The following is a 21,017-nucleotide window of genomic DNA, read 5'->3' on the forward strand; positions in this document are numbered from 1 at the left end:
CCCGCAAGGATTAGGGGGCTGTTTCCTTTAGGCCCTAGGCTTGGAGTCGTCCCTGGTCAGCCTCCTTGTTTCCCTCCTGAAAGGGACCGATACCATTTCCATTCTCTGTAACGAACTTCACCCTAAGTCCCAGGGCTTCCTCAAAACGTTAATATAGTTCTTAAGGACTCAACTCGGAGTCTTGCCCCGAAGTGGGGGCACGGTCTGGCCCCGGAATTGGGGTCCAGCTTTCCCCGAATCGTTCCCCAGGGCTCCAAGCCCAATGCCAGCGCGCTCAGCTCCAGCAAGAGAATCTCTCCTTACTTTCAGGGAGACTGAGTCCCCACGAGGCCACACGCCCCCCGCAGAGCAGGGCTCCCGGCCTCCCTTAGGACCCTGAACATTACTGGGGTCCTCCATCCCTGCGGGGTCCTCCATCCCTGCGGCGTCCTCCCCCCGGGAGCCCCAGGCTTCACGCCCCGCAGCAACCCCAAGTTGCTCAGCCCTCCCGCAGGCAGGGGGAGGCTGAGAGTTCCCCTTACAGAGCCCACTCCCCAGCTCATCCCCCGGCCGCAGGGACCCCGAAAATGCGCAGGAGGCTCAGGGTCGGCTCCCGGCGGCGATGCCCGGCCCAGGCTGGCCCGGTCCCTCCCCTTCGGACGCCCAGCGCCGGGTCCGCCCCGCCACGCGCAGCCGGGAGCGCGCTCGGTCCCCCGGGGTCTCTACCCCGGGGCCGCCCTCCTCCATCCGGTCCGCGCGCCACTCGCTTTCCCGGGCCGCCGTGCCGGCCGAGGGCGCTGAGCTCCCGGTTCCCACCCGCAGCCCCGGGGAACCACGGCCGACTCGTCGCCGAGCCGGCTACCTGCAGGGGCCGCCGCGCCTCTCAGCGCCCCGCCGCCGCCATCTTGCATTTCAAAGCGGTTGCACTTTTCAGGGAGTCAACTCTGACCTGTGAACCTTACACCCGGAACCGCTCGGCGGCCCGGCACACGGCCTCCGCGCTCCGCGGGCCCGGTGGAGCGTGGAGGGTCGGGGGTGGGGGGCCGAGGCGAGGCGCGCGTCCCAGTGGCCGGCGGCGGGTGTGGAGGTAGGGGCGCCGGCCGAGGCGGGGCCCGCCCGCGCGCGCCCTCTGCGCGCCCCCACCCGCTGCGCGCCGGGTTCGCCACTCCCGGACCCTGCTGCTCCGGTGGGGTTCGACCCGGGCCTCTACCCCCTGGATCGGCGCACGGCGGGAGGTAGGGAGCTGCCCCGCCCCGCTGTCAACATAAGCCCCGCCCCGTATGCGGAGGCCCCGCCTCCGTCCACAGAAGCCCCGCCTTCTCCAAGCCTCGGAGCGGTCCCGCCCCTTGCCGGCGATAGCTCCGCCCTCTATCCGCAGAAGCCTAGTCTTCACTCAGGTCTATCCAAAAGGCAGCTCCGCCTTCTGTCAGTGAGGCCACGCCCTTTGAGCGTTCCGCCTTCCTATTGTCACCGCCGGATCTTGAGAAATGCTCCTTCTCATCCATCGTAAGCCCCATCTCCTGGTGACAGTTCTGTCCAAACCCTGCTCCGTTTCAGCGGAAGCCCCGCCCTCTGTCAATAGAAGCCCCGCCTTCCTGAGACCCGTCTTGATTCTAGCCCCAAGCCCCACCACCTGTCAACTGCCGCCCCGCCTCTCGCCTCTGGTCCCTACTCCACCACAAGCCACAGCTCGGCCCGCTGACACCAAAAGTTCAGTTCAACCTCAGTTCGAACCTCCATGCAAGACGGTCCCACCCTCTCCTCCCTCTGCTCCCCGCAAGCCCACCTTTACCCCCTTAGGAGTCACTCTTCTGGAGAGCTTTCTTTGCAAGCCGTGGTCCTCAAATCCGGACAGCTTCAATGTGAACCAGCCCCCCAGAGGGGGCCATCTGAGGGCCCAGGCTTTGTGGAAAACCGGACGTCATCACCGTCCTTCCCCACCTTTCCTTCCCTCAACCCCCACATCATTTTAAAAATGAAGTAAAGTATAAACCAAAGCAAAGAGAAACGACTCACCCTTCAAGCTACTCTGCACAGATTCATGGACCTGGACCTGGTGACTTGACGTTCACCTCCCACCCCTACTCCAGTCATGTACCCTCTGTGCTTTGCCAGTAGAGTGCTCCACTGAGCTGCATTAATCCTAAAATACGCAGTTGCTTAAAGTGAAAGCCTGATTATTGAAATCAATGTACAGCTTCTTTTCATTTGTATGTTTCATCTCAGAATCGTAGGTGGAAGCAGAAACGAGCAAAGCACAATGATCCTATAAACAGAGGCTCTCAGTCCTGCCATACTTAACACCCTGTATTTACAAGAAAAATCTAACATCACTTTACTCTCCTCGAATTAAATTCATAGATAATGTAAACTATGCAAATAATTTCAAGAAACCAATGTTCTAATAATATAAAGGTGAAAAAAGAGAGAGTTTATTCCAAAATACTATACTAATATCAGCAAAAATTATAAAATGTTTTTCATTATGTAAATAAATACTCGGGCATCAACATGAGAACTACAGGACATAAACTGCCCCCACAAAATTTCAATACTCCTCCTAGGGGGCAGTACTGGACCCCCTGAGGCCCTTTCTAGTGTAATACTTATCTCTGAGGAAAGGAAATGCATCAGATGCAGAAATTCATTCTTTTGTTCATGCATTTAACAAGGTTTTTGAGCGCCAGAGTATGCCAGGCACGGTGGGAGATGCAAAGCTGAATCAGGCAATAGTTCCGTCTTCAAGGAGATTACAGTCTAGCAACCAAGCAAAAAACATGAACATAAAAACATCAGGCAAAGGTGTGAGGTGAGATCAAGGAGAGCTTACATAAAGAGACCCCTTTAAGGGTATGCACTGATGACTATAAATCACACCTCTCCCTCTCTCTCCCTCCCTCTCCCTCTTCCTTTCTCAATCCCTCCCTTGCTTTTTTCCTTCCTTCCTTTTCTCCCCCCATCCCCCTCCTGCCCCCCCCTTTTTCTTCTTTAGCACCAATTTATGTAGTCACCTCCTTCTCTCCATAAGCTGTCTGCCTGATTCACTGCCCAATGCCAGCAGCCTACAGTCCTAATTTAGGGCCATGCCCACAGGGCAGTTCTGTCCAGGAAAACAATTTTAATAGCAAAGTGCTGAGAACAGTGTCCTTAGCTGAATTGCTGCCAATTATTTGGTATCCTTGTACAAAGCAAGACTGTTACCACTCAAAAAAACTGGTTGCAGACCTAAGCAATATGAATATATGTTTAGCATAGCAGATTGTGCCAGCCCACATAAATCTGTTTAGAGATCATGCTCACAGAGTAACTTGTTTTTATTAAAATAAACTCATTTGTAAAAATTGTAAATATGACTGATTTCAACAGCTGTGTGGCTCCAGAAGTAAGTTTTTAACCACAGATTGGCACAATTAGAAGAGTCTAGATTTTTTTATGCATATGTTTTACAGTTTGTCATACACAGATCGGTATGGCAAAATTTCAGTACTGGTAAGAGATGCGAAGTTGTCCAGCAGGTTTTAAAAAGCACAGCACTTTTGCTATTCAGAGCCTCTTTCACCTTCGGAACAGTGAAAAAAAATATATTTGTAGGAAATAAAGAATTTTGAATCAAAAGTTCTAAGCACTGGTGTCATCTGAAGAGGAATATGCTTCCAACAGCACTTTTTATAGTAGTTTCCTTCTGTTATTTTTTCCCCCCTTTTCTACTCTTGGTGAAAAAGTCTTCTAAAAAACATGATACCATGAAACAGATCAGCTGAAAAGACTTCAAACTAAGACCCTTTAAACTTTTGACTATATAGTTCAGTGAACTTGAGAATTTAGCACTAGTGAAACACTCCCACAATTCTAATGGCTACTTCAGAAGGTGAACAAAAATGTTCCTGTTAAAACTAGCTCAGACTGCACAAACTTCAAAGTAAATTTAAGGTCATTTTCTATTCCTCTTAATGCTTACTTTGTGAAAATAATGTTATTGATAATAACAGTAAAGACAAGCTAATATTGTTGGTAAATACCCTCTCCACTCCACCCTTCTTTTTTCCCATATCTATTGGGTCTTCGAAAAAGTCATGACACATGTTTGCAACAGATGGCACTAGTTCATTTTTGGGAATACTAGAGTCATTCACATCTATGTTATTGCTATGTCATTTGACAGCTGACATTTCTAGCTTCATTCTAAAAAAAAATTGAGCGATTTGGTTGAGTTTTGGAGATTTTACAACAACTTGAAAATGGAAGACCAAACTGTGCATTTTTGCCATATTTTACCTCCATAAAGGGAAGAACGCGCATCAAGCTTGTGAAAAGTTGCATAAAGTTTATGGTGACAATGCTCTACAAGAATGTCAGTGCCAATGATAGTTCACAAAACTCCATGCTGGTGATTCTGATCTCAGTGATGCTCCTCAGTCAGGGAGGCCCACCGAGGTTGATGACGACAAAATAAAGGCATTGATTGATTCAAACCCACGTTACACGACATGAGAGATTGCAGAAACATTGAATATCCATCATTCAAGTGTTCACGACCACCTGAAGAAGCTAGGATACGTAAGCAAGCTCGATATTTGGGTTCCTCATAAACTCAAAGAAGTTCACTTGACGGCATGTATAAACATCTGCAATATGCTCATTAAACATGAGGAAAATGATCCTTTTTTGAAGCAACTGATAACTGGTGATGAGAAGTGGATTGTTTACAACAATGTGGTGCACAAATGATCTTGGTTCCAACGTGATGATTCGCCTCAAACGACATCAAAAGCAGACATTCATCAGAGGAAGGTTATGCTCTCAGTGTGGTGGGATTTTAAAGGTGTGTTTTTCAAGTTCCCACCAAGGAACCAAACAATCAATTCAAATGTGTACTGTTGGCAATTGGACAGTTTTAATGAATCCATCCAGAAACGTCCAGAGCTCGTTAATGGTAAAGGAGTTGTGTTCCATTGTGACAACGTAAGAACACACACAAGTTTGATCACCCATCAAAAATTATTGGAGCTCGGATGGGATGTGTTGCCACACCTACCATACTCACCTGACTTTGCGCCATCAGACTTCCACTTGTTTCACTCTCTTCAAAACTCCTTGCGTGGTATAACGTTCAATTCAGATGAGACTGTAAATCAGCACCTTGTTCAGTTTTTCACAAATAAAGACAGGTCCTTCTATGAACAAGGAATTATGAAGCTCACTGAAAGATGGCAAAAGGTTATTGAACAAAACGGCCAATATGTCATTGATTGATCTTTGTTCTTTATATAAATAAATGACCTTTGAAAAACATACACAAAATGACGTCATGACTTTTCCGAATACCCAATAGCATAAGGAGTACAGGAACAGGAAAAACTGAATTCCCAGTATTTATTCAAGGAGGAACATGTTGATACACTTCTTTAAAAATCATAGTATCATCTGGGTTGGTTCATTCACTGTTGTGTACTCTATTTCCACCAAAAAGTTGGGTATGTCTACACTGTCTGCAACAAAGGTGCCAATGTATCTTATTTGACCAAAATCTTAGGACGCAAACAAGCCTAGAGGAATGCCCAACTAGAAAGCAATAATAGAGTAAGAAAATGCAATGTTCCTTGTGTTTGAAATTCTTAGCAGAGGGGTCTAGCAGAAGTTCTAAAATGTAAATGCATGATATTATTGGGGAATTTTGTTTAAAATGTAGATTCTCAGATCCCGCTCTCAGGAGTCTAATTCAGTAGGTCTGGGATGAGGTGGCAAAAATCTGCATTTGACGAACAGCTGGTAATCCTTGTGTAAGTGATCTGTGTAGAGTTCACTCTGAGAAATACTGATCTAGAAAAAAGCTGATAATTGGGGGAAAACGTATTGCATTCTTGTAGAACTAATGGTTTCAAGCTATAAAAAGTCAGTATCTCGGGCTGGCCGAGTGGCGCGATCGTTAAGAACTGGCTTGGGATGCCAGAGGGCCCCGGTTCAGATCCCACATATGAGGGCCGGTGACACTGCCCTCCACAGCTGAGATGCTGAGCGGCAGCTCAACCTGGAGCTGGGCTGCTGTGGGTCGCTGGCAACGGCGTAGGCTGCAGCCCCTGTGGCAGTGGGTTGCCATGGGCTATCGTATGTAGCCAGCAGCCAGCGTGAGCAGCCATCCAGAAGCCAGCGACTGATCTGCCTCGCCTGGGAAGAGCGCAATGATGGTGCCAACTTGGGCCAGTGAGGCGACGTCCTCCACAACAAGACTGAAGAACAAAACAACAGCAGCTTGTCTGTTCCCCTTCCCCCAATTCCCCGGCTCAGTTCCCATCCCTCCAATTCCCCAATAAAAAAAATAAAATAAAAAAAAAGTCAGTATCTCTAAGGAGAGATATCCATTCTTAAAACTGTCAGTTGCTTGGACAGCAACACTAAAAGAGAAATTCTACTTTTGGACCCATTGCAGACTTCCATCTTCCAGGAAACTCTGGGGACTTTAGATAGGCTATCTCATTTTATCTTCCTGGTGTCTCTGTGAAGCAGTCAGCATTGTTCACAGTTAACAAAATGAGGAGACAAAGGTTTAAAGCGGCTAACCTGCCCAGTTAGTTGCCCAGTAACCTGCAAGGTAAGGTGGGGGTTGAACCCACCCTGACCAATACGAAAATCTAATGACAATGCTACATATGCTGTTTCTCAGACAGAAGGTATTGCATTAGCCGGGGCACAGTGTGCACAGGATTCGAGATCACTCACTGGTGTTGGAGTCAGGTGGTCTTCTGTTCAAGTCCCAGATCCTCTGCATGTAGAGTTGTTGCTGCCTAACAAATCCACCAAAACTTAGTGGCTTCAGAGTCTAAGCAATTATTTAGCTTGTAAGTCTGTGGGCGGCTAGGTAGTTCTTCTGACCTGGGTCAGGTTTGGCTGGTCTTGGCTGGACTCACTCATGCCTCTGTGTTCAGCAGGTGGCTTGTCTGGGGCTGCCTGGTCCAGGATGGTCTCAATCACATATCTGGCAGTTGGCTGTCAGTGGATCATCTAGGGACTGGCTCATCTAGGATGGCTTGAGTTACACCTCCAGTGGTTGGCTGGCTATTATTGATCACAGGGGTGACTGCACCACATATATTCTCATCTTCCGGAATAGCCTGGACTCCTTCACATGGACAGGGTTCTAAGAAATCAAGAGGCAGCCTATAAGACCTCTTCAGCCTAGCCTCAGAACTGACATACTATCATTTCTGCCACATTGTACTGACCAAAGCAAGTAGCAGGGCCAGCTGGGATTCCACCCCTTGATGGGAGCAGCTGCAAAGTCACACTTTAAAGGATGAGGATACAGGAAGGGCAAACGGTCGCGGCATTTTTGTAACTGATTTACCACAGTAACTATGACTAAAGGCAGGTATCTTAACCTCTGTTTTTACTCATAAAATGAAGGTATTAGAATACTATAATTGTTGTGCCCTATCTTGAAGGGTTGATAGTTCAGGCAAGGGCCTGGTTTATCTTCATTGCTCTGGAAATATTAGCCCCGATGATGCTGATGCTATGCTCTAGGGTCTTTCCAGCTGGAAAATCTTACGTATTTGCATGAAGAGAGATTAGGCTGCTTTTGTTTGGTGGCCCCTCAGGGCAGGGCTTTGGCCCTGATTTTCTCACTCTTGATTTCATGGTGTTCCAGTTAATACTCTTCTGGTTGTGGTACAGAAATCCACTCAAGCTAGCTCAGCTAAGGAAGCCAAAGCTACTGTTTGTCCCCACGTGTCCACTCCATCTTCCCCTGCCTTGACTAAGACTCCTCTAGAATGTGGCCATAGCCTAGGAGTTCAATCTGACTGTTGAGCTCTGTTCATTAAAGCTAAATGGCCTGGTTCTCAGTGTCCTCATTCCAAAGTCTAAAGAGAGAATCTGATTGGTTCAGCACATCTTGTCTTAAAAGGTCAGCTTAGTCCAATCTGCCATGGCAGGAGGGGTGGGCAGTCTTGGGGTGGAAAAGAGCAGCTTTATGTGGGCGGCAGAGGCTGTGAGCAAAGGCAGCTCCTTCTGAAGATGGCTGGGAGCCAGCAGACAGACACAATGATTCACATTTCCTGGACTCAGGCAGCCTTCTCTAATATTTTAAATTACCTTCCCATCAAATAGTGAAAGTACTCAACTTCAAGGACCTTATAAAAATCCATCTCCTCTCTGAACACCTCTTAATAAAGTGGAGGTATGATGGCTATTTCTCCCGCCCACTCACCAAATACCTACACACGCTTTAGGCTGTAGCACAGGTATATTAGTTGGCTGGGGCTGCTGTGAGAAAGTACCACAGACTGGGTGGCGTAAACAACAGAAATTTATTTTTCTCCCAGTTCCAGAGGCTTATAAGTCCAAGATCAAGGTGTGGACAGGGGAGGTTCCTTCTGAGGACTGTAAGAGGGATCTGTTACTGGTCTCTCTCCTTGACTTGTAGATGGCCATCTTCTCCTAGTGTCTTCACATTGTCTTCCTTCCGTAGGTCTTGTGTTTCCATTCCTTTCATATAGGATTAGGGTCCACCCTAATGACCTCATATTAACTTAATTACCTCTGTAAAGACCCTGCCTCCAAATACAGTCACATCCTGAAGGGCTGGGGTTAGGACTTCAACATAAGAATTCTGAGGGAGACACAATTCAGCTGTGACAACACAAAAACAGTCATCACTATAAACAATGTAAATGGTACCTGAGCCTGTCCTTTCCATTGCAAATTCACTGGGCTTATCTATAATTCTGCTTATCAGATTGTCCTTCTGTCCCTGAGAGCAGCCAGCAACTACTTACTGCCTCTCCATGTCTGTCATTTATAAATAAGCCTTTTTTTTTAAAGCTCTAAGTCGGTGAAAAAAGTGGTCATACTATGTGTTTTTTGAAGATTAAAAAAAAATAAAGGCATTATTTTAAATTATATGTAATCGAATATTTTGTTTACACGTTGCCTAGGGCAATGGTTCTCAATCCTGACTGGGCAATAGAACCAGTTGGTGCTTTAAAAAAAAAAACGTCTGTGCCTTAGCCCCACCTCCAAAGATTCCAATTATTTGCTTTAGGGTAGGATATAGGTACTGATTTTTTTTTTAATCTTCCCAAATGATTCTACAATGGCCTCAGATAAAGGACAGGGGAGGCAAAGAACCCTTAGTAAGCACCTCTACCTACCAGGCCCTGAGGTAAGGGCTTAGCTGTATAATTTAACTTGCAAAACAACCCTACGAGTATTAGCATTACATCCTCCAACTTATAGACAAGGAGACTTAGGAAGAATGCCTTGCTCAAGTCCCACATGCTGTGGAGGCAGAGGTTTAGGGTAAAGCTGGATGTTGGTTAGGCTTTTGCCGTTGTTTGTGGAACGTGTTAGCACAGAAAGACACATCAATTTTTGGCCACTTTAAAAAAAAATGAGATCTCCGTCGTGGCTTCACGCTTTGTCCTTCAGAGGCTCAACCACCATCAAGTGAATATATGATGTTTGTCCAAACAGCCTAGGCTGTGCTACTGTAACCAACCCAAATACCCTCAGCTTAATATATAATGATTCCTCATTCGTCAGGGTTTCTTGTGGCTCTCAGCCTTTCTGAGGCAACTCTCTACCAAATGGTGATTCAGGGATCCAGGCTGCTTCCTCTTTTTGGCTATATTATTTGGAATACATGTCTTCTAGGTTGCCGAGGCAGGGGAGAGAGATTTTTCCACCAACTATTAAATGCTTCAGTTTAGAAGTGACACATGGCACTTGTGCTGAGAGCTCTTTGATCAGCCCTAGTCACAGGAAAAGTGGGGGAGCACAAGGGACATTTTGGTCAGCAGTAAATGTCTCTGCCATGTTACCTTAACAAAAGGCCTCTTTCTTGGAGAATGTGTTGGACATTGAAACCCACGTTGACTCCACAGGCCCTGTTTTCCCACCATACAGTGGGGCTTCCAGTCCATCCTTCTGTGCCTTGAATAAAGAAAACAAACCTAAATTCTTTATTGAAGTCTGAGGCAGTTTAGGTGTGTTGACATGTAATTTTACTGTATTATACATTCCTTGGAGGACAGAGACCATATCTCATTCTTATTTTTATCTTTCTTAATGCCTTGCACATGGTAGGCCCTCAGTAATAGCATGTACATATATACATAAATTCAGCAAATATTAATTGGGCAAGACAGAATTAGTTCTTGCCCTCATAACTACAATTAAAATACTCTCATAATAACACACTAGTGCTGGGTTTCATTTTAATTATGAATGTTATAAATTGAAAATATAGTCCAATTGGCTTGGATTTCCCATTCATTTATCAATTTGTGATCTGCCTCCTCTTGACACATTTCTTTTTCCTCCTGTTTCACAACTGGATGAGAGGCCTGGCGACCAGTGCCAGCAAAGTGATATGATGCTATGTTTATGTTATGTATGTACCCAAATATTAGACACCTCCTTTCTGATCGTGCAGGTAGATCTTCAGACCTGTAACAACTGTTTTGAAAAATACTTTCAAAAGACAGTTGAAGGACAATATAAAAATTTAAGAAATACATAATTTTTCAGTTGATATACATGGGAATATTTTTTTCTGGTCCTTTTGGCCCTTAGTTCGGATTTCATAATTAAAACAATTATAGCTTAAAAGCAACTTATAAATTTTTATAAAACATTTTCACTGCCAAAGGAATATACACTTTGCAGAAATTAAAAAAGAAAAAAAGAAAAAAAAAGAGAGATGAGTATCCAATCATGGTGTTCCCTTCCTAACCACTATTAGCATTTTGGTATATTACCAGATCAGCTATTTTTAAATGAAAGAAAATATGCTTAGTAATCTGTTTTTCCTCCTGCAGTTATTTGGTATAAGAATATTAGAAAACTGTCATTTTGGATAGACAATTTCATTTGGCTAGTACTTTAGTGACCGTATTTCATGCAACAGCTGTGAGGTGAAGGTCCATTAGAAGCCAGAAATTCATTTTGAGGATGGTGGTAATTTACATTTTCTCCCTAGTGGGGTGGGGCAGGAGACTTAAGATTTAAAGAACAAACAGAAAAAAGACATATGCTGTGGGCCTATATATAAAACATGTAAACTGAGTGAAGAAAATTATTATACAACATAAGATTGGGGTAACTTAATTTTTCTTCCTAAATAATTAAAGCAAAAGCTTGTGTCTTTAAGACCCTGCTTTTCCTAAATATTCACCACAGTTAACAGCTATAATTAGGATTCATCACACGTAATCAGTTTCCAAATTATTTCGTGAATACATTATCTATTGCAATGAGCCCCCCTTTCCCTCCTCCCCCATCTTGAAGCCAGTTGAAGTTTCACAGTGGTCCTTTAAACCAATTCTTGTAGCTCACAATGTCTGCATGTCCTGGTTACCCAGGTTTGGCACTCTTTGATGCATTAAATGTTTTAGTCCCAGTATCTTTTGGATGTTTCAGTCATTTTGATTTGGCATGTGCTCTGAAGGTAGCATTCCAAGAGCCTCTCACTGCATGTTAAATGCTGTTCTCTGACTCCCAGCCAGAGCTCGGATGTTGGCAAGGTTGATTGCTCAAATGTAATGATTTCATTTCCAACCTTTGCATACTAAGATTACATAGCCTAAACAGTAAGCTTCCAGACTGTCCCTCTTAAAAACAGAATAAAGACATCATTTCACACTGCTACACAATAAAGACACTCTTTAAACCTGGAAGAAATTTGAAAGTAGTTAGGCTGTCACAATAAAATTAATGCTGGTTTGTGAGGTTCAATAATAACGGAGGAACCTAAAAAATTTTGTAGTTATCATTGGGGCATTTTGTATTTTTCTATTTTTTACATTATAAAGGAAGTGAGAACCTTGGGTTCTCCCGAAAAGCGGAGCATGAGTAAAAACTGTGAGAGCACGTGGTTATTTGGGAGGTGGTGCCAAGTATAAGCAGAGGAATGGACTGACACGGAAGGGAAGGGAGCTAAAATAGAGCACAGTTTCAGGCAGGTATTGCTGAGACCTCGGGCTCAACCCTAGTGGAGACCTTAGAGATAAAAATGCAGAACACACCTCTAAGTTGCCCCACCCAAGGGGCAAGGGAGCTGGGGTACTGTTCACCAACTCCGATCTATGTCTGGTTGGCAGCCATTCCTGGGGATGTTAACCTCCCTTCACATCCAGCATCGGCTATTAGAATACCCTCAGGTGGGGTTACAGATGTTTGCAGGTTGCCGGTGGCACATACTGGAATGCTGAATGACAAGAGCATATGAGCAGGGCACCTACAGTGTCTGTTCAGGGAGAAGGTAATTGAGCACATGGGTTTCCATCACACAGACCTAGGGGAGTCCTGCTTCTGCCACTTATGTGTGAAAATGAGTCAATTTCCTAAGCTATCTAAGCCTTAGTTTCTTTACTTGTAAATGAATACTAGAACCTACCTCATAGGGTCTTTGTAAGGAATAAGATACTGTGTATAAACTGCACCCAAGGTGAGAGAGTTCATCATATATGTCAAAGAACTGGCTCAAATGCACATTAAAAACTATGCCAGTAAATTGTGACTTTGCTAACCTTGATGACAGACAACTCTCAGGGCAGCTGTTGGTTCACCCTTTCTTATAATGGGGATATCCTATAGCAATGTCTAAATTATGTGACCTTGGCTTCTGGCCATAGCTAAGGGGTACATAATGACCAATCCAATTCTTTGTTAGGGGGAACTTAGAAATCTAATAGTCACTGAGCTTGGGTGTTTTTGTTGAGTCACATTAATAGCAACTACTTTAAGAATTCCTGCAAGGGATTGGAGCAGCCCAGGTTCTCTCAATTGACTAGGTTTTTCTGACCATGCATATGGTAACTTACATCCTTTCAAAAACTTTTTTTTTTTTTTTTTAGTTGAGCCATCCTGCTACCTGTTGGCAGCTCAGCTGGGCTGTGAATCAAACCGGTGACCCTGTTGCTCAGAGCTCACACTCTTGAGTGAGCTCTTAACCAACTGAGCCATTCGGCCAGCCTGGATTGACTTTTTTTTCCTGTTGAGATTTAATAGCCCTTTATGATAGTATCTGTAGAAAAAGCATGAAGGTTTTACATTTTGATTAAGTCCTATTTATCTAATTTAAAAAAATGTTATTGGTGAACAGCTATGGTCATTGGTTACACATTACTTTCATGCTACAATGGCATAGTTGACTCTTTTAAGGAGGGCTCAGCTCACAATAGCCCATGCGGGGATCGAACCGGCAACCTTGGCATTATCAGCATGCCACTCTAACCAACTGAGTTAACCAGTCACCCCTCTAATTTTACTCATTTCTAGTGTTTTTGGTGCCATATTTAAGAAATAACTACCAAATTTAAGGTCATATAGATTTGTCCTTGTTTTCTTCTAAGAATTTTATAGTTTTAGCTCTTCAATTTGTCTTTGATGGCTTTTGTTAAATTTTGTATATGGTATGAGGTGGAAATCCAACCTCATTCTTTTACATGTAGATATCCAGTTTTCTCAGCACCATTAGTTGAAGAGACTATTCTTTCCCTCATTGAATTGGGCACCACTGTCAAAAATCAATTGACCATAGATATATAGGTTTCTGTGCTCTCAATTCTGTTCCATTGGTCTGTATGTATATCCTTTATGGCAGTACCACAGTTTTATTCATGTAGATCTGTGTAAGTTTTGGAATATGGAAGTGTGAGTCTCCCAACTTTCTTTTTCAAGATTGTTTCAGCTATTCAAGGTCCCTTGCAATTCCATTATGAATTTAGGACTGACTTTCCCATTTCTGCAATAAAGGCCATTGAGATTTTAATCGGTATCTCACTGAATTTGTATTTTGCTTTGGGGAATATTGCTAGTTTAACTACATTAAGTCTTCCAATCCACAAATACAGGATGTCTTTCTATTTGCTTAGGTTTTATTTAATTTCTTTCAGCAACATTTTGTACTTATCAGTGTACAAGTCTTGCATCTCCTTGGTTAAATTTATTCCTAGGTGTTTTATTGTCTTAGATGCTATTGTAAATAGAATTGCTTTTAAAATTTCCTTTTTGTATTATTGCTAGTGTATAGAAATACAACTGATTTTTATGTGTTTATCTTCTATATTGCAACTTTGCCGAATTCGTTTATTAGCTTTAACAGATTTTTGTGATTTTTTTAGGATGTTCTACATATAAGATCATGTCATCTGTGAATAGTTTTATTTCTTCCTTTCCAATTTGAATGCATCTTATTTCTTTTTCTTGCCTAATTACTATAGATTGACTGCACTTTTTAAACAAAAATGAGAAAGAAACATTCCAGGCTTGCTATTTCAGCATGGTTTTGAAGTCTACATAGGAATGTAGACTTACTACTTCCCATGTCTATAGACAGCATGTCATGAAAAGGACAGGAAGCACATTAATCTTTGTAGCTAAAAAACATACACCGTATAAACAATCCAGTGTCAACAGTATTATAAATTATAAACAGTACTAAAACAAATTTTTGAACTTGTTTTGCACTGAATTTTCTTTAGGACATTTTAAAATAATGAAGAAATAGACACAAATCTGAGAAGCAATTTTCACCTTTAAAATTTATTACAGAAACTATACATACAGAATGAAAGCCCAGTTATAAAAGATGCATCTGGAATAAGTATAATAAACTTCAATAAAATGAGTATATATGTGTATGTGTGAATCCAGGAATATACACATACCTAAATGTTTTCAGTGACTGGCATTGCTTTATGCATTGCATAAGATAGTATCTACTAAGGTGTCTGAATTACTGGGCTTTAGAAGGCTTTACATACAATGTACAGATAAATCAACAAAAGGCAGTTCAACTTTGAAACTGTATTAGAATCCAAAATCTCTCATATGAGATCTTTATCCCCTATTCCTTTTGCAAGTTTCTAACAGAAGCTGTTTTACAAACTAATATTAGAATATCTCCTTAAAAAAAAAAATGCATGGCAGTGAATGGTTTTATTGCTTTAAGAAAGAAATAAATGTATTTTTGGTATCATTAATACAAAATTTATAATACTTATATAATTGTATATAAAAGGTATCTATAGAATATAACCTAAACACAAATTTAGAAGGATATAAACATCTTTCAAATATAAAAGCTTTGTGCTATTAAAAAGCTGTTTAACAAAGTAGTTATTAACACATTTGTTGTGTGTATTATCGTAAAAATAAACCAAAAATATTTATTAACCCAAATTAGAATCAGAAAAATGTTTACCTAGAAAGCATTAATTTTGACATTCAAGTACAGAATGGTCAAGGGCCCTCCAGCAAATCATGACTAGAACACTGGCTTTTAAGTGTCTAGGCAGGGGAAGCTAAAGGCAGATGCGAGGTACGCAACTGAAGAAAACAAAGACAACAAAAAGGATGGCAAAGAAACATGGTTACGTTTCTAGTCTGAAACAATAAACTGTTCACAGGAAGGATAAAATTGAAAGTGCTTAAAAGTGTCAATGTCATTAACCACTCTTAGGGGCCATAAAACAGTTATCGAATTAACTTTTTTTATTAAGAGTTGGCCACACTTCAGCTACTGATATGTCATAGCATTACCATTACTACAGTGACTTATTTAAATCCCCAGTATTTATCAGTAAACTCTGTAATTTATCTTACATGTGTACATAAATACCAAAAACTTTAAATATTTTTATTTAGTATTTTAATCTTATCCTTAAAGATGCAGGATTTCATCTTGCATCACTGATGTAGATAAGACAAAGGCGAATTAAATAGGAACAGAACAGAAAGAATATGTGATATCATGACTTCATGATCTGGAACAATTGAAGTTTTCTATCTCTCGCTCCATTTTCTAGATAAAAGGGTAGAAAGAAAAAAAATAGTAAGTTTCAATATGGAAAAAGCTGAAGAAACATTACTGTATTGCTGTATTTCCCCCCAGTAAATACCCTTAAGGGTTTATTACCTATGTATATATCTGATAGTGAAAACAGCAACTTAGTTCAGTATTTAAGAGGATCATATAAACTGATGTCACTGACGGGACTCCACTGTTTAAATCCCTTTGAAATGAGTCTGAGATGTGCTCATCTTATGCTAAATTCAAATAGTTATAATCAAGGCACTGGTATGACTATAGGTATTAATATTTTATATTTTGTAGGTACTAGTATCACATATATTATACTCTGTAGGTAACACAGTATACTTTAGTAGGTGTACTGACTACCATATATATATATGTATGTATGTAGGTAGGTAGGTATACAATAGGTACCAGTAATATTTATATTATACTATGTAAGTATCATCCAATATCTATTTTTTTATTTTTCCCAATATCTATTTTTAAAAGTAAGTACTCTAATGCCCATTGTAAAGCACCATTAAGACAAATAGGTCTATCTTAAGTCTACATTAAAAGGAGCTACATACCTTCATTAATATACATACACACAAATTAATGATTTTTCATAGTTTACTGATATTATAGTTCTAGTTGATTAAAGAAACATAAACTAGTGGCTTGATTTTTAAAAGTGTGGAACTCAATTGTACCATAATCCATAATGCACATATTAAACAATACTTCTAAAAATTTTTTATAATATCAGTTAATTTCTTATATGGATGAGTTTACCTGAATAAGCATTGTTTTGTCATAGTCCCTGCGATGCTGATAAATACACTGGCTAATTACTGCATACAAATTTTCCAACTGAAAAATATTGTATTCTTGACTCTTTTTAACAACGGTCTTCAACAGATTCTAAAAGAAAACATGAGTAAGTTTACATAAGTGAGAGATAAATTCTCTGAGACAAGATATTTTAATATAGAAGACTGGGGGAATTTTTAGCATATAAACCAGAGAGAGGGCAGACCAAAACATCTGATGAGACATGGCAGCCTCTGATAGTGGCGCTGGCATTTTGCTGTAGTTAACTTTATCATCATTCTGGTCTCTGCCCTGGGTAACTCCCAACCTAAAAACTATAGCTGAGGAGGTTGCCAATTTCACTTCTAGCCATAAGTCTCTTTAGACGAAGAAACAATCCCAAACTAGATTAACAGGAAAAAAAAGCAACCTTTTTACACGGTATTTTATGGCACTGCAAGTATATTACAATTAACTCTGTTATGTGAAACAAAAAAAGTACATAAATGATGAACTACCTCACCACTTCAGGGTCCTTTTTCTTATAAAAGGGATTTTCAATCTTCTCAGTGGTTTTTCTCATGACTGAAATGGACTCACTGTATTTCTATGATTCTTCTTCAAGTCTGGCCCTACCAGGATATACTATTACCTCATGATTAACAAAACATGCCATTATGGCTAAGTAAAAACTAACTAAAAGAGTCATAGGCAATGGTCATAAAAACAATGTATGAGATCAATGATGTAGACAAGTCTTAAAACTATAATATTATAATATCAACACAATAGCCACCTCCAACCACCACCTTCATGAAAGTTACTCTATACCAAGCTTATCTTTTCATAAAAGATCATTATTTATTTCATGCCAAGTTGATAAAATGCACTTATTACAGTCCATCTTTTGGTGGGTTACATTACTAATCTACACAATGAAAGCATAACAATTTCAATTTACATACTTTTAACCGCTCATGGTCCACGACAAGTGAGGGTGTAGGCTGAGAAAGAATTGCCAAAGCCTTTTCAACACTAATGAGCTGCTGTTGCTCCACTTGGGAACGTCTAGCTCGAGTCATTCGCAGAACACACATTTCTAGAATGAATAATTAACGTTATTATTTGATTTACGGATATTATAATGCCTAAAATAAATATTAGTCAGATTAAATAGTAGCACATATTTACTAAGACACAAATACCAATTCTGGCTTATTGACCTTGCTGTAATATTCAGATGCTGCCACTAAGCACATTCAAAAATTAAGGACACATGAGAAGTATTTCTCAAATTGAATGTTTCAGGGGATCCTCAATAGGCTAGACTGTCTTCTACTTAGGTATCAGTCATAGAATTTAAGAGTGAGAAGGGACCTCTGTAATCTAGGGGTAGCAAACTACCACCCATAGACCAAATCTGGCCTACTGTTACAAGTAATTTTATTAGAACACAACCACACCCATCTTATATATGCGTGTCAATGTGGCTTTTCTGGCAGGGCTGAGTAGCTGTGACAGAGATTATATGGCTAAATATTTACTATCTGGCCCTTTACAAAAAAGTTTGCCTATCCCTGATCTAGAACAATCTACTCACTGATAGATGAGAAAAACGAGGCCAAGAGAGATAAAGAGGCTTTTCTAAGGTCACCACACCTGATTGTTTTAAGAGCCCAGAAAATAACCTCCTGATATGTAAACAAGTACCTGTACCACTAAATAGTGTGCTGTACCACTAAATAATGATAAAGGAAAAGTAAAACAACTCTGAGCTCAAACAAAGTATAAATTATATAGTCAGAGGATTAACATTTAAAATACCCGCGGAAAGGCTATATCCTAGTCCATTTTGCTATGATTACTCAAACACACTGAAATTCATTTCAAAGAAGTCCTTGAAGCTTTACCTATGGCATATAAGCCACTGAAGAAAACCAGTACATTAACTCAGTCAATACCTGCTTTAGATCAAAATAAAATTTTGACCCTGTTACCACTCTTTTTGCTTTGTAAGACTAAATAAATAATGTTTGCCTTTTCCAAAGACCAAACAAATTTACTGCCAAAGGTCCAAAAAGATCCAGATGGAAGACAATTATAAATGAAAAAAGTTTGGAAGCAACAGTGTCATTAGAATATAAATAATCTTGGACTTAACCTACAATACGGATAAAGGAATGGTGGGGGTGAATGGTAGTTGTTCTACATAACTCAGCAAGAACCACAGGAAACTGGACAGCTTGCTTAAAACTGAGAAGGTATCCTGCCAGCTTTTAAAAACTATAGAGCCAAGCACTTTGCTACACGCTTTACATGAATTATTTTATTCAATCCTCAAAATATCTCATTACCCTGCAACTAAATGCCCCAATTTTGCAGAAGAGAAAACTGAGGCTGATAGGTCAAGAATCTTACCCAAGGTCACAAGCTACTAAGTAGTGGGCTAGGGGCTCAAATCTGATCTGTCTGATGCCACAGTGTTTTTAACAACAGTGATTTACTAGCTCAATAGTTACTAAGTTAAGAAAATGCTATCTTTCCTAATTGACACTAGCGCTATGAAAGGCAAGGAAAAAGGAATAAATAGAAATGGTAGTTAGTCCCTTAAGAACTTTGATTAAAACATCTTTTAAAATTAGGAAATTGTTTAATTGAGAAAGACTTACCTTTTGCTTCATCAGAAACATCCATTATCTGAGAGCTTAAAGCATCTCCATTGCAAACAATCTTATCTTTCCTCAATTCTGCACATGCTGTAGTCTTCCTACAGTCCTCAAGTTCATTCTCAACATTGCAAATATTTGAATTACTATTTCCCAATTCTCTTTTGCCTTCAGAGGCATTTTGCTGCTTCTCATTTTCTTCCACTGAAGACTCCCCTGTGTTTCCGGTTTCATTGTGGTCCACACTTGTATCATGGTTTTCCTCTGCATCCGTCTCAATTTTGTCATCTGTGGTATTTTGGCCATCATCTTTTGTCTGGGAAATCCTCCTTCGTTTTGTTATGGTGCCTAAGTACCACTTCGACTTTTTGCGGATTTTTCTCTTCAATTGAGCTTCAGAGAATTTAAAGAAACAGGAAAAAAGAACATTCAACAATTTTCTAAAGTCTAAGTAAGTGGGGGGAATAATAACTCCTGAGGTATAACAGGATAGAGAGCTTGAGAAACCACAGTTTTGAACAGATGGAATACAGAAACAGAAGTATATAGTACTATAAGAAGGTAGAGAAGTGGGCAATGACCTGTTACTCTGAGTTTGAACTTTACCTTGAATAATTTTTTAAAAATCTTGAATAATTTTAAGTAGGGCAATGTATGATCTGTCTGATGCCCACATTATGGCAAATACTGTGACAGTAGGATGAGGAATGAAATAGAGAAAGGGCAAGATTAAAAACGGCCTACACTTACTAAGTGCCTACCATAGAACGGGATCTCTTCTAAGTTCTTTACATGTACTAGCTCATTACAATTTCACTTTAACCTGATCAGGTTTGTTACCATTATGAACGTCATTTTACAGATGAAGGAACTAAGGTATGCCAAAATTAAATATTCTGCCTAGACTAGATACAGTATAACCACACTGCAATATTATGTTTGGGAGATTTATCCATACTGTTATATGTAGTTAAAGTTTAATCGTTCTCACTGCTGTATAATAACTCACATTTTTTCATTCTACTGCTGATGGGCATTTGTGTTGCTCCCAGTGTTGGGGCATTATGAATATCTGTTCTGTGAACATTATTGTATGTGTCTTTGGTGAACATAATAATGCATGCAATCCTGCTGGGTGTATAATCCTGCTGGGTATGCAGTCCTGCTGGGTAAATATATATATATTTGCTTAAAGTTGATTTGACTGAAAGCATTCTGATAGTGGTGGGCTCTTGTTGGTTTGCCTTTCTCATCTCCCTTTCCCAGCTGACTCCTCCCATTTTTACAAAAGTAAGGCTTACTCTATCTGTCTCAGATCAATTACCCCAGGATGGACAAACCTGCAGTACAGTAAGGAAAAGTTCCAACCCAAGCAAAACACACACACACACACACACACACACACACACACACACACACACACACAAAATTTCTGTTTAAAAGCACTGGATATCGAATAAGGCATTGAGGAATTATGACAACCAGATCTGGTAAAACAAATGAATAGCTAATTAAAGAGGCTAAGAGGCAGAGAGTTTGACATTCATAGGGCTTAAAGAGCAAAAAAATGGAATTGAGAGCCTGCCAAGAAAGGGAGGTCCTGGGGAAACCCACAGACTTTGGGTTAGTGTGAACTAACTAAGGGAGTTAGTGTAACTCCCTGTGAAGTTACATTCTGAGAATAAGGAGGAATAGGAAATAAACCAGGATTCATAGGAAATGAAAATCAGTTTCAAATCAAGTCAATCTACAATTAGATG

General features: G+C 40.7%; 2 protein-coding genes across 12 annotated transcripts in view; both read right to left on the bottom strand.

Annotated features, from left to right (window-relative positions):
• The window catches only part of ZHX1 (zinc fingers and homeoboxes 1), a 24,406-nt gene extending 22,313 nt beyond the window's left edge, over positions 1 to 2,093 (bottom strand). For 6 of the 10 annotated variants that reach the window (XR_002122666.1, XR_002122667.1, XM_019631398.1 and 3 more), the window contains exon 1: positions 842 to 928. The gene's annotated coding sequence lies outside the window, so the exon portion shown is untranslated. Of the gene's footprint in view, positions 1 to 521; positions 629 to 841; positions 1,246 to 1,995 lie in introns of those variants that run through there. The other 4 variants (XM_019631397.1, XM_019631400.1, XM_019631399.1 and 1 more) reach the window with 4 other exon arrangements.
• A 12,404-nt stretch (positions 2,094 to 14,497) lies between these two features.
• Positions 14,498 to 21,017, bottom strand: part of ATAD2 (ATPase family AAA domain containing 2) — a 55,092-nt gene continuing 48,572 nt past the window's right edge. For both annotated transcript variants that reach the window (XM_019631382.1, XM_019631383.1), the window contains exons 25-28: positions 19,261 to 19,650; positions 17,557 to 17,690; positions 16,574 to 16,702; positions 14,498 to 15,784 (exon numbers count right to left, since the gene is read on the bottom strand). In XM_019631382.1, the coding sequence (XP_019486927.1) occupies positions 15,740 to 15,784; positions 16,574 to 16,702; positions 17,557 to 17,690; positions 19,261 to 19,650 (698 nt within the window). In that variant the 3' untranslated portion in view covers positions 14,498 to 15,739. The remainder of the gene's footprint in view (positions 15,785 to 16,573; positions 16,703 to 17,556; positions 17,691 to 19,260; positions 19,651 to 21,017) is intronic.

This window comes from Hipposideros armiger, unplaced genomic scaffold (assembly GCF_001890085.2).
Source record: "Hipposideros armiger isolate ML-2016 unplaced genomic scaffold, ASM189008v1 scaffold_997, whole genome shotgun sequence".
NCBI classification, from domain to species: Eukaryota; Metazoa; Chordata; class Mammalia; order Chiroptera; family Hipposideridae; genus Hipposideros; species Hipposideros armiger.